General features: G+C 34.7%; 1 protein-coding gene across 3 annotated transcripts; it reads left to right on the plus strand.

Annotated features, from left to right (window-relative positions):
* The first annotated feature begins 10,264 nt into the window (after positions 1–10,264).
* On the plus strand, positions 10,265–12,952 carry LOC145949174 (large ribosomal subunit protein uL23-like). 3 transcript variants are annotated; one of them, XM_083072430.1, is made up of 5 exons: positions 10,265–10,415; positions 10,842–10,893; positions 11,325–11,393; positions 12,069–12,435; positions 12,725–12,952. In XM_083072430.1, exons 3-5 carry the CDS (start codon positions 11,378–11,380, stop codon positions 12,807–12,809), a joined length of 468 nt encoding a protein of 155 aa, XP_082928556.1. In that variant the 5' UTR covers positions 10,265–10,415; positions 10,842–10,893; positions 11,325–11,377; the 3' UTR covers positions 12,810–12,952. The 3 variants fall into 3 exon arrangements, with proteins under 3 accessions (XP_082928556.1, XP_082928558.1, XP_082928557.1); XM_083072432.1 differs by lacking the exon at positions 10,842–10,893 and having other exon boundaries at positions 10,293–10,415; XM_083072431.1 differs by lacking the exon at positions 10,265–10,415 and having other exon boundaries at positions 10,670–10,893.
* Positions 12,953–13,296: the final 344 nt, after the last annotated feature.

A 13,296-nucleotide genomic window follows, 5' to 3' on the forward strand; every position in this document is an offset into this window, starting at 1 on the left:
TCAGACCATTAGCACCTTCAAACATAGCTTAAAACTTATATGTCTTTGAAATTATCGGTTCCTCAAAGGTTTCCATAGGAACCCACAGAGCACCCTAATTCATATCAAAACTTTTTTTTTAAATTAAACACATATTCACACTCAGCAAACATCAAGGAACAATCCGAAAAAAAACTCAAACAACAAAATAGAAAACATTTATATTTTGCCTATTTCTCATAAGGTTTCCTGTGGAAACCCATAGAGAACTCTAATCCATATCAAAATATATCCAAACTCAAAATTAAACATACATTCATGCTCAGTAATCATCAGAGGACACAACAGAAAACTCATAAGGAAAAATACAAAACATTCAAAAAATTTCTGTTTCTCATAGGGTTTCCCGCAAGAACCCATAGATCACTCTAATACATATCAAAACATATCCAAACTCAAAACTAAACCTACATTCATGCTTAGTAATCATCAGAGAACACAACAAAAAACTTAGAAGCCAAAACAAAAAACATTCAAAATATGTTTGTCTCTCATAAGGTTTCCCGCAGGAACCCATAGAGCACTCTAATCCATATCAAAACATATCCAAACTCAAAATTAAATATACATTCATGCTCAGTAATCATAAGAGAACACAACAGAAAACTTAGAAGCCAAAACAAAAAAATTCAAAATTTGTATATTTCTCATAGGGTTTCCCGCAAGAACCCATAGAGCATTCTAATCCATATCAAAACTTATCTATTCTTGAAATTGAACACATATTCACACTTAGAATGACACAAGGAACGCAATAGAACAATCAGAAAGCAAAATAGAAAGCTTTTAAAAAGTTTCAGTTGCTATACGCATACATCAGGCAAGGGATTGGGGGCCAATCCGACTACCCAACAATTATTTTCACACCCCCGAGTAAGGTTTTTGACTCCACCCTTACCTGGATGAGAAGGAGATGAAGCACGCACAGTTCCTAGTGATCCCCTCCTCGTTCTCTTGAGTTTTCAGAGCGCGTAGTAGAGAAATAAGCAAAAAATGAGAACGTGAAATGTAACTCTTGACAACTTCCTCTTAAAATAATAATAATAATAATAAAATTACCACTACATCCTCCCTTTTCCTTTTTTTTCTAAAAAAATAATTAAAAATTATCAAATACACTTCCTTCTTTTTAATTAAAATAACATATACTTAACTTTAATAAAAATACATTTCATAAAAACTTGTCACACGTCAAATAACTAAATATTAATTAAAAATCATGCTTTATATTAAAATAGAGCTCATATAAAATAGATAAATAATATAAAATATACTTCTCCATTTTAGTAAAAATAACATGTTTTATATAAAAATTAAAGCTCATATCAAATAGCTAAATAATATTAAAAATCCTTCTAATAAACACATAAAAACATTAAAATAAATAACTACGTATTATGAATAAAATATATTTCATAAAAGTTAACTATTTATCACTAATCAAAATAATCATTATAAATCATGTCTCATAAATAAAATAGAGCTCATATAATTAATTAAATAATATCAAAACTCTAATTAAAATAACTATATTAAATATCAAAATAATTTCAAAAATATTATTTATATAAAGTATGAAAAATTGGGGTATTACACATCCTCTCAGGTAAAACAACACCATTACACTACCTAATCACACTCTTTCACTCATACCTCTTCAAAACCCTCTTTTACATTATCTTACACTTTCACTCGCAAATGAAACCCTAACCTCAAAATCCTCTATCCATTCTTAATCCTCTATCCATTCTTCATCCGCTAACCATTCTCATATATGGCATCCTCTTCCAAATATCCAAGGAAGCTAGAAGTGAAGGGGAGTAAGAAACATCTACCCACTGAAAGATAAACTTTTGTGAACAAGTGGTTGTCAAAGGAAAAAAATTAGAATCAATTCTTTAAATGGTATGGTGGAAGGAGGATCATTCACTACTACAAGACATGGATTTTACATCGGTTCTTTAACACTATCTACATCAGTTCTAAAACCGATGTAGAATAAAGTGACGTAGTAAATGTATACCATTTTACATCGGTTCAAAAACCGATGTAAATTTGTGCAGAATTTTTCATCGGTTCTGTGTATAACCGATGTAAATTTGTACCCAACAAATTTACATCGGTTTTGTTTATAACCGATGTAAATTTTGTACACAAATTTACATCGGTTATATACAGAACCGATGTAAAATTTAAATACCAAATTATAACAAACTACCAAAAGGGAGAGAGGACAATTGGGGAGAGAGGAACAGAGATGAACCACACACCTCATGAAACACCGCAGAGACCAGGAAGGCAATTAATGCATAAGCACCCTGTACATGACAAAAATCACAATCACAAACACAACTAAAAAGAGAAACATGAAAACAAAGAATAACATTAATATATACTAAAATCTAGAATATACTATGTTAAGCTACTAGAGTAATTCAAACAAATAACTCGGCTAGAAATGATGAATATATAAAAATATAACAGCACTTCAAATCTAGAATTTTTAGTAAGAAACAATAACAGTTACAATAGTCCTTATACAAGTGTCACTTCAAAACTGGTTAATAACAAGATTATCATAGCAACCAATTATCTGACAACCCAAGTATAATCTAACAAATAAAATCTGCAATTACAATTAATTTCGCAAGAGAAGCTTAATCACATAATAAAGGTTGTTATCCCCATACACTAGCAAGAATCAGGTCTAATAAAAATGTTATCCAGCAAAGCCCTGATTCTTTAATTTATTTTCGTTAAAACTTAAACAATCTGCATTTGATGCATCCATTTCCAGTTAATATCACCAAACTGTACACATTTTTCTAAAGAAGAAAAAAATTTAAATAAAAATTAGCAGGTAATATCTAATATCAATACATGCAATGCCAGAATAATGATTCCAGTTAATCTCTTGACAGAATAATGATTCCATCCTTTACAAAATGATAAAACTCATGAAAAGAAAATACATGTAACTATAACATAAAGTAATCATGCAATCATAGATGATTTTATTAAATATGATGAGATTGATAGACATGACATTAAAACCAGAAATATTACCTATGTTACTCCATTATTTGTACAGAATTATATTTTGGTAGCAGGGGCACCTATTTGCTAGATATAGCATTCCAAAGAAAAATAATTAGGTAAGTAGTGTCTACATGGCTTTTGGACTTGTCGCCCACAAAGATCTAAATTGCCAATAAACCTATCAACATGCAATGAATTTGTAAATACAAGTACAAATATAATAAAATCAACCTGCTGTGCATAACACATTCGTAAACAAAAAAACTTGTGTCTAATATTAAGGCAATGCACAATAAACATTGCACGGTACAATAGTAGGGCAATTGGTCCATAATATCAAGCATTTTACATTTGTAAAGCATATATATTAAATTAGGATCAAACTGACATACTGTCAAATTAGCATGCAATCCTTGGTATTTTAAGAAAACAAGTAGTTTAAAAATCGGCTTTAACCCAAATTATCTATATATAGAAACAGAAATACGTGTCAAATATACGCAAACAATTTATCCCTACTTATAGAAATCCAAGCCAAAAAAATAATTGAACTATTCCGATATAACCTATATCTTTATTTGGTCAAAAGAAAACTTCCAACAAAAAAGACAGGGAGAATGCATAGCAGTATATGCCAGGGGCCTGGACTATTACTTGTGCACCATTTTCCATACCTAACAACTATATGCAAAGAGTACAAATTGTTATAAGTGAAGGCAATCAAATCCTAACCGAGCTATGAAAGTTCCAGTTGCAGCAAAATTAGACTGATGCACTACACGTGGGGCAGTCATTGAAAAGTACTTCATCATATCATTCTGAAAATTATAGGCACATTTATTATAATTCAATAATTATAGAAAGCTTGAGTTATGCATGATTATTCTCCAATAAACAGTTCCACCTCAAGATCTTGAATCTGCTCAATACGTGGGTCCTCAAACTTAAACCTTCGAACCACCATTCTCTCTTTATCTTCCTGCATGTAAGAAAATCCAGATGATGGTCCAACCACACTTATTTTTAAGATTTTAAGCAATGTCTGGTATACCCAACTTCCGAAAACAATACCTTATTAGAATCCTTGATATTTAAGGCTTGAGACTGGACCGCTATATCATGAACAGATATTAATTCAGACTTGACGCCCTTTATTGCCACATCTCTCTTTTGAGATGATGAAATAAATAGTTAGAAATCCAAACTAATATAAAAGTAACTAACTAAAAAATTAATCAACATACCGAACATACAGCTCTATTTCCATGTTTTGAAACACCATTGGCAGTTGATTTCCCAACCTTTGATTTTGATGTTGCATTCACTGAAACTGTTCTAGCTGACTCAAAGGACTCTGAGACAAACATTAGGGAGGAAAAGATAAGCACAAATTTACAAAGATTCTCATACACATACCATGTCATGTCCACTAACTCTAAGTATTTCATTAATGCAAGCCTCTGCTGCCTTGCGAACATCAGAGGATTTATCCTAAGAAGAAGCCATCATACATTTTGTTCCAAGAACGGTTGCATTGTAGCCATTGAAAAGCCCATCTACAAGTGGAGCTACCCAATCATCGTATATTGCAGACGACCGAGATCTCGTACTACCATAAACATAGTCATAAGTGAAAGCATTTAAATGCGTAAGTTCCAACAACACAGGCATAGTTGAATCCATTTTAACAAGCAGGAGAACATTAAAACAAGCGCTAAATGTCAAAACAATGAGAACTGGAAACACTTAAATGCCAACACAACACAGGCATAGATGAACCCATTTCCCTGCCATCATGCAACTTTTTTTCAATTCAATCCCCAATCAAATAGTAAAGAAAACACACAAAACGCCAAATAATTATGGTTACAACAAAAGAGAGAAAGAGAAAATGCTTACGGAGGTCGGCCTCCACGAGATGACGAGAATGTTGCTCGAAATCCTGAACGGGACTCATGATGGACTTATAGAAGTGAGAGGGAAATCATAAAACGCTAAAACCCTAACTAGCTTCAATAGAGTAACGATAATCTAAAACCTCTGTGTCCAAAGCAAACGAGAGCTCTACCTCTCGCAATTGGGAGAGAGTGATGTTGAACAGATACTGTATGGGAGCAATTGGTGAAGTTAAATGAGGATTTTCAGAAAATACGAGTTAGAGTATGGAATTTGTTAGGAGCCGGCGGGGATTGAAGGCGGGGCCGGGGACGCGGCGCTCGCCGTCGTAGGTGTAACGACCCGGCTGGCCACTACACTCGCAACCACAGCGCACCGGAAACACTAGACAGAACAGAACGAGTATATAAATATAGGATCTAGAATATAAATATATACAAATGTCCCAACCCGACTAGAGTTAGGGTGCACAATACAAAAAAATACATCCAAAGCCACTATATCAAGTAGATGAGACAAACAAAACATCAGCAAAAGTCAACTCCATCTACCAGCTGCAGACTCACCACTAGCCACCACTTATCCCTGCTCTGCTCCCATACATAGTATGATCATCGCAGTCCAACCACATGGAAACAACAAAAGGGTAAGCTAGTATAAAAAGAACAACATACAGGAAGATTTAAGTAATATAAACAACTACTACTATCAACACCTCATCAACATACATCCCGTCAATTTTACGGCATAATCACCAATAAGCATACAATGCGTCGTCACGCATATCAACTCGGAGATCTCCTACAACAACTCAGCCTTTCGGCCTACATCAACTCAGCCTTGCGGCCTACAACAACTCAGCCTTGCGGCCTACATCAACTCAGCCTTGCAGCCTACAACATCAAATATCAACATACAGCACAACGCAACTTTACAGCTCAACATATCAACTTACAACAATATACAACTGATACAACTCAACATATCAACTTACAACAATATACAACTGATACAACTCAACATCAACAAGCAGCGTTAACCACAAGTCATCACATTATAATCAACAACTTCTACTTAAACTCAACCCAAACAACCTCTAACATCCATTAGTTAAATCACATCTCCGCGCCCAGCGCACTCGTGGTTGCGCCCAGCGCAGTTCAACCAGAGAGCACCAGGGGGCCAGCGCGCCCAGCGCAAGCATGCCCGCGCCCGGTGGGACCCAGCCAGAGAGCCCAAGGCTCACTCGCGCCTGGCGCAATACCAATTGCGCCCGGCGCCCACAAGGCAGAGACTCCCAAGGAGTCTCATGCCCAGCGCGACAAGGGCCGCGCTCAGCGCAGCACATCAATATCTGCATCCAGCACAGCTAGGTAGTATACAACACAGCTTACTACTCACAACTCAGATCAACAATCTATAGTACAACAATATTTTAATTCAACATGAAAATCATTCATGACAACCCAGCTCAGCACAGCAATATATATATCTATTACAGCGTAGCATTTCATCATTAACAGCATATACAACATATATCATATTCTACACATAATACGGCTCATCCACCTTGTTTACAACTCATCAATCTTGCCAAATTACCCACCCAAACAACACCAATCAACCTAAGCACCTACGACAACTTTCAACTTAACCAAATCACTAACTGTGAAATGACAACCTTCACAGAAAATAGCGCACCAGGAGTTATACTACTCCTTCCATGCTCATCCTTATCTCATATGAAAGATAAGAAGATTTCCTACAACACTCATGAAGACACTAAGTCTTAATTCCTTCATCTACCTTGTCAAAATGATAAAAACCGCAACAGCTATAAGCAATGCTGGCAACTTGACCCCTCTCCACTAAAATAGCCATATCTGGAGTTCTAGAACTCCTTTTTGGTGCTTCCAACGCCATTGGAAAGCTAAGATCCAAGGCTACAACTTTTATGAAGACTACAAATTCAAATTCTGAAAGAACAAAAGCGCTCAGCGCCTCCCAAGCGCTCAGCGCTTTACCTCCAGGGATTCTCTTCTAGCTCTCTGCCCCTAAAGGGCTCAGCCCTTCAAACTGGCTCAGCCGTTTCAAAAGCGCTCAGCGCTTTAAAATGCCTCAGTCGTTTGGTTCCAGAAACTCTCCCCTGTCACGCAGCCCCTAAAGGGCTCAGCCCTTCAAAACGGCTCAGCCGTTTGTGACAGAAACACAGTCCCTCCTCCATTTTTGAACAACAACCTGCAAAATCCAACAGCCCAAACACATGCAAACCCTCCAAAGAACCACATTTTCATCCAACAACACAAAACCCAAATCATTTTCGGCATGCAACCACAAACGCATCAAAATCCCCAAATTTTCATCATAACCCCGAAACCCCGAAAATGGAAACTTTACAAACACAGCCATCAATTTCTCAAGAATCAGACACATCTGTGAGTTTCTAACTCACTCAACAACAACCAGCATAAAAATCCTAGCTTCCCTTACCCCGGTGCGAAAATCCGAGCTCCGGGAAGAAGAAACGGAGAAAAAGCTTGAACGAACGGAGAAAAAGAGAAACAGCTCAGCAATCCACGCTCCAGCTAGTTTCGAAACACTTACTCAGCACCTTCGATCCAAAAAGAGCACCACAAAGAGTTTAAGAGCAAAGAAAAGGGATGAATGAGGCAAAGAGAGTGAAAATAAGGGTTGGTTGTGAGGGAAGGGAAGAAATAAACGAGAAGGGGTCTCATAGTAGGCGAGGAAGAGGATGGAGCCGTGGGCGAGGTGGAGGGCGGAGAGGGGCCTGGCGGGGTTGGAGAGGTCAGAGAATGAAGTGAAGATGCAGCGCGAAACCCTAGCACAGAGACAAAATGTGTGAAGAAGCTAAAGGGCTTCCACGTGAGGTAATACTACATCGGTTATTTTGAAAACCGATGTAGATTTACTTGTAAATATTTACAAAATTGCCACTGCACATGTAAATCTACATCGATCCAGTTAAAAACGATGTAAAATGCTCAATAATTACATCGGTTTTGTACATAACCGATGTAAATTTGCTTTACATTCAACTCATATTTACGAATATGCCACCGCATCCAATTTTTACATCGGTTCTACCAAAACCGATGTAGAATTGACGATGTTAAATAGTAACTTTCTAGTAATGATTCCACCAAAGACCTTGAATCCTGACTTGTTCACAAAGTAAGCATTCACTTTCCCACCATTTATGGAAGCATAAGGTCTCAAGACGTTCTTAGAACTCAAGTGGACATATTACCTTGATTTGGTAAGACTCTTTAACTATTTATCTTGGAGTAATAGATGGATTTCAACTATTCTAGTGAAATGGATTCTTGTTAACCTTGATGGACCCAATTTGGTTGTCTTAGGGGTGATGGGTCAACTAAACTCAACTTTAATGATTTTGATGGGTCTAGTGACTTGACCACCTTTAGGAGTTGTCAAAGAAACCTTGAGACAAGAAACTATAGTAAGTTTTTGAATGAAGGAATGGAAAAATAATAATATCTTAATCTATTTTATTATTGCTTGGATGCTCAAACCTAGACCACACAATCATGCTCAAATATCCAAAGATGATTTGATTATCATATATGTTATCAAAAATAGAATGGAAATATATGGGGTATTTGTTGAAAATGATTGTTCCTAGAAGGCTAGGAGGAAGGAAGATGGTTCATATCCTTATACCTTATTATTGTCTAACAAGTTTGAAATTACTATAGTTGATTTCTCTGATGAAAAAAAAAAATCATTCTCTATCCCTTTAACAATAATAGAAAGACATCTTTGTACCAGATGGGAATGAAGACTCAAGAAAATAAACAGATTTTTCAAACCTCAAACTCTTAATCTTATGGCTGATGAGGATGAAGTTGTTGGTGACAAAGTAGGAAATGAGCCAAAGTAGAAGTTAGTGTCTCCATTTAAGCAGATTATGATTGTCAAGATGGATGCAGTTATGGAGGCATATACGATGCATGAAACCAATTTTTTTAGAGATACTCGACTACTTTGATGATATACAACATGAAGTGGACAAGATCAAATGTCACTTGGGAATTGAGGATGACTTTGATTGATGATTTAGTGACTAAGATTTCATGTTCTTTATGATTATTCGATTTTTAGTGTTCTTGGCTTGTTATTTTGTTATGTTGTTGAACAGTCATGTTTCTGTGTTTTGTGTTTTGTTTTTGGATGACTATATTGTTTGGATATTTTTACGATGTTCAAAGGGGGGAAAATGTATTGCCTTATATTTTGCATGTTTTGAAAGCATGTGTGAAAGAAAAAAATGACTAGTGTGCATGTTAAAAATGATGAAATTCATGAAGTTTTTCATTTATGCAAGGGATTTGTCATTATCAAAAAGTGAACTTTGATCAAGATCAAGTTGAAAGCTCAAGTTTACAAATGTGTATAATGTTTCTTAGAATAAGCCTCTTTTCAAAGAGTGCACTTTGTATTGGTTGTTTCACTTTGTATATATTTTGCTTTGTGTTTAGTGTTAAATTAATAGATTGTCTTATAATCTTCTTGTTAGTTGACGATGATCATAAATAAGGTTTAAAATCAATTTCAAATGAAAATTTCAAATTTTTAAGTTTTTCTTGGAAACAATTGTTGGAATAATCAATTTTCTTGTAAAATAATCGATTAGTTCATAATTGACTTTAGAAATAATCAATTAAATGTCAAAATAATCAATTAAATTGTTCTTGATGTATTTTTAAATTCATGAAAAATAAAATAATCAATTATTTCATGTAGGAAGGTTTATATTGAATTTCATTTTAGAACTTAGTGTGACTTATTTTTTACACTTTTAAACACCTGAGTTTGATATTGAGTTGTGAAGTCTTGAAAGAAGACCATGAGAAATGGAGTTTTATCAATTGAAAACTTTTTTGTCATGAATCAAGAAAGCACGAGTCATCATCATTAATCACTAGTGCAAAAATTGGATTTAAAATCGGACTTTTAAGATCGGTTACAAGGTAACCGATCTTAAAAGTGACGCGGTGGCAGTTTTGTAAATAATATGAACATTTTTAAGATCGGTTAAAATTTAACCAATCTTAAAAGTACTTTTAAGATCGGTTATTTAAGAACCGATCTTAAAAGGTATACATTTAAAATCGGTTCAAATATAACCGATTTTAAAAAATATTTTTAAAATCATTTACATTTTAACTGATTTTAAATCATGTCTCTTTTACTACTTTTAAGATCGGTTATGTAGGAACCGATTTTGTATGTAACATACCAAATCGGTTCCTGGATAACCGATCTTAAATATCCTATAACTAAGCTATGATAATCGATTTTCCTTTCTATGTTCCTTTTTACGTTTCTACAATTTCGGCCTCCACTATCAATTTCGTTCGTCCAGGTTCACAAAGAGGCAGCTATCTATTCGACTTCAGGTTCGTTTTTAAGCTTGTTGTTGCCCTTTCCTTCATTCGTGCTTAGGGTTTCTACCCATTCACGATGGCTTTCACTAAAACCTTGCAAACGCGAATGTTTTTATTTGGTTGCGGCGAGGGAGTATATGTGACCCTCACTAGAGCTTCGTTTTTGTTGATGAAAGCTTCTGTTGGTCTTCTTCTTCCTCCATCGTCGCAACGCAACTACCACTTTTTCTTTTTTTTTTCTTTTTTTTTTCTTCTGTTAATTGTCAATGGAGTGGAGTGAGAGGAGCGAGACTGAGGAGTGCTTTTTTGATTTGGTGTGGGCGCGGAAATGATGTGCCTCGCTGAGAAGAGGAGTGAACCTTAATTTTTTGAAAAGGCCTCTCTCACTGTGACTGTGCTTTCTTTCACTGCCTTTTTTCTCTTGCGTTCATCAAACAGGAATTAACGCAAAACAACAAGAGCAGCTTATGTTGTATTCTTACTGAATAAGGTATATATTTCAATTTATATTTGCTTTTTAGTTACTCTCAATCTTTGAAATGCTCTGTTTGAACTAACGCAAAACATAACAGGGCAGGGATAGTTTTATCTCATAAATAATAAAAAACCGTATCATATATCAAATCAATACCAATTTCATAGTATTTTGTCCCTGTTCTCTCCCTCTAAACCTAAAACCTTATCATTTCAATCATAAACATAAATGCAGGAGTATAAGGAGTATAAGGAAACATTTTTTTTGTATTAATTTATTTATTCAAAAATTTATTTTAAATTTATGCATAAATTAATTTTAAGCATATACAATTTTTTTTTATTCATTTGTTTTTATAAAACATGTTGGGCAAAGCATCTCACATCTATTAGCCTCCCTGAAAACGTGAGCTACTGTATTCAACAGTTGACACATTGTTTGGACAGGGTTCATCCATCAAAGCTTTCTGCTGTCTTACTTTTGTAGGTGAGTGACTGCAATGGCTCCTGCTAAAGGTGAGTCTTGCATTATTTACTTAATGTCCATTTCTTTAATATTATTTATCTATCTAGATGTTCATGTATGTAATGTTGATATTTGTGTTTTATTTGCTGAAAAAATTGGATGCTAGTAATGATATGCTTTGTGCTAAGTGTGCAAAAGATATCCCGATTGCTGATGTTGGTTACTTGGTCCGTCCATATGGTGCGTATGGTAAATGCAGTGTAGTTTTTTGGTTCTGTTTTCCTACCCTACCCTCCTTTGATTATAGGGCTCTTGAATTTCAGTGTGTGCTTAAGAACTGAATGGATATGTATGCCCAATTTAAAAAATGGGTGAAGAATATATTCTTTGTCATGTATACTATTGTGTTTGCAGTGGTTGTTCTTTGCTGAGATTTTGACAAATGATGGTGCTACATGTTGAGTTCTGTAGTATTGGACATGATTGCATAAGTATCTTGTGTTCCTTGCTATTAAATTTGCAATACCTTCCCGAGTATTATCTTAAGAAATGCCCTAGTTTTCTTTGCCAATTTATGATTGAAACTGATCACCTTTTTTGCTTGTTTGATATTCTTGTTGGTTTAGTGAATTGTTATATATGCATCATGTTATCAGCTAATGTGGAGAAAAAAGAATGCTTGATTCATGCTAACAGTGGAATTACTTTTATTTTCTCTTGGGCAGTGGACAATGCTAAAAAGGCTGATCCCAAAGCTCAGGCCTTAAAGACAGCCAAGGCTGTGAAATCAGGTGGCCAAGTTTTTAAAAAGAAAGCTAAGAAGATCAGGACATCAGTTACGTTTCACAGGCCAAAGACATTGAAGAAGGAAAGAAACCCCAAGTACCCTCGTATTAGTGCACCTCCAAGGAACAAGCTGGACCATTATCAAATTCTTAAATTTCCATTGACTACTGAGCCTGCGATGAAGAAAATTGAGGATAACAACACGCTGGTTTTTATTGTTGACCTCCGTGCGGACAAAAAGAAAATTAAAGATGCTGTGAAGAAGATGTATGACATTCAGGCCAAGAAAGTTAACACTTTGATCAGGTAATGCTAATGACTATGTATATAGATTTGCTTCATGTAAATTTGAATTATTGGAAAACAATCGAATTCATATAAGACTAGTTGTTTAACTTACAGTGGTTACTGGAAAGTATTTTCATGTGTCTTCAGAAGTATATTCACAATAACGATGTAATGATGAATCAACTAAAACTATATAATGAAGTTATGTTGTTGTGTTTGCTATTTTATGAGTATTGCATATATTATTATATTAAGTAGTGATGTTTATTTGGTGCTTTTACCAACCTGGTTATTTTCTTTATTGCAGGCCGGATGGAACCAAGAAAGCCTATGTTAGATTGACTTCAGATTACGATGCCTTGGATGTAGCCAACAAGATTGGTATCATTTAAGTTGTATTCTTGATTTGAGTAAAGTCAATTATTCATTTTTAAGATAGTTGTTCTACATGTCCAGAGTTAGGACTCCTGATCTATCCATATGTATTAACTATTGTTCGTTCAATTTTGAGAATATATTTATGAATTTACTTAAACTAGTATAATATGTGATCAAGTGTTCACTCATTTAGTTTTTAAGTCCAGAGCTATTAATAGTGAATTTAGTTCTATTCCTTATGAATTTACTTTTACAGAAAAAAATCACTACTTTTAAAACAAGTCAAACATACAAAAAAAAAATCACTACTTTTAAGATCGGTTATAAAACAACCGATCTTAAAAGTCTTGACTTTTAAAATCGGTTATGAAACAACCGATTTTAAAAGTCTAACTTTTAAGATCGGTTATGAAACAACCGATCTTAAAAGTCAAGACTTTTAAGATCGGTTATAAGATAACCGATTTTAAAAGTCTACTTTTAAAATCGGTTAATAACCGA

Source organism: Cajanus cajan, chromosome 4, assembly GCF_000230855.2.
Source record: "Cajanus cajan strain Asha chromosome 4, NIPB_CcT2T_4, whole genome shotgun sequence".
NCBI classification, from domain to species: Eukaryota; Viridiplantae; Streptophyta; class Magnoliopsida; order Fabales; family Fabaceae; genus Cajanus; species Cajanus cajan.

Excerpts from the sequence above, each read along its gene's own strand:
- LOC145949174 (XM_083072430.1), top strand. Across the intron at positions 12,436-12,724 it reads AAAGTTAACACTTTGATCAG|GCCGGATGGAACCAAGAAAG; the intron begins GTAATGCTAATG and ends TCTTTATTGCAG.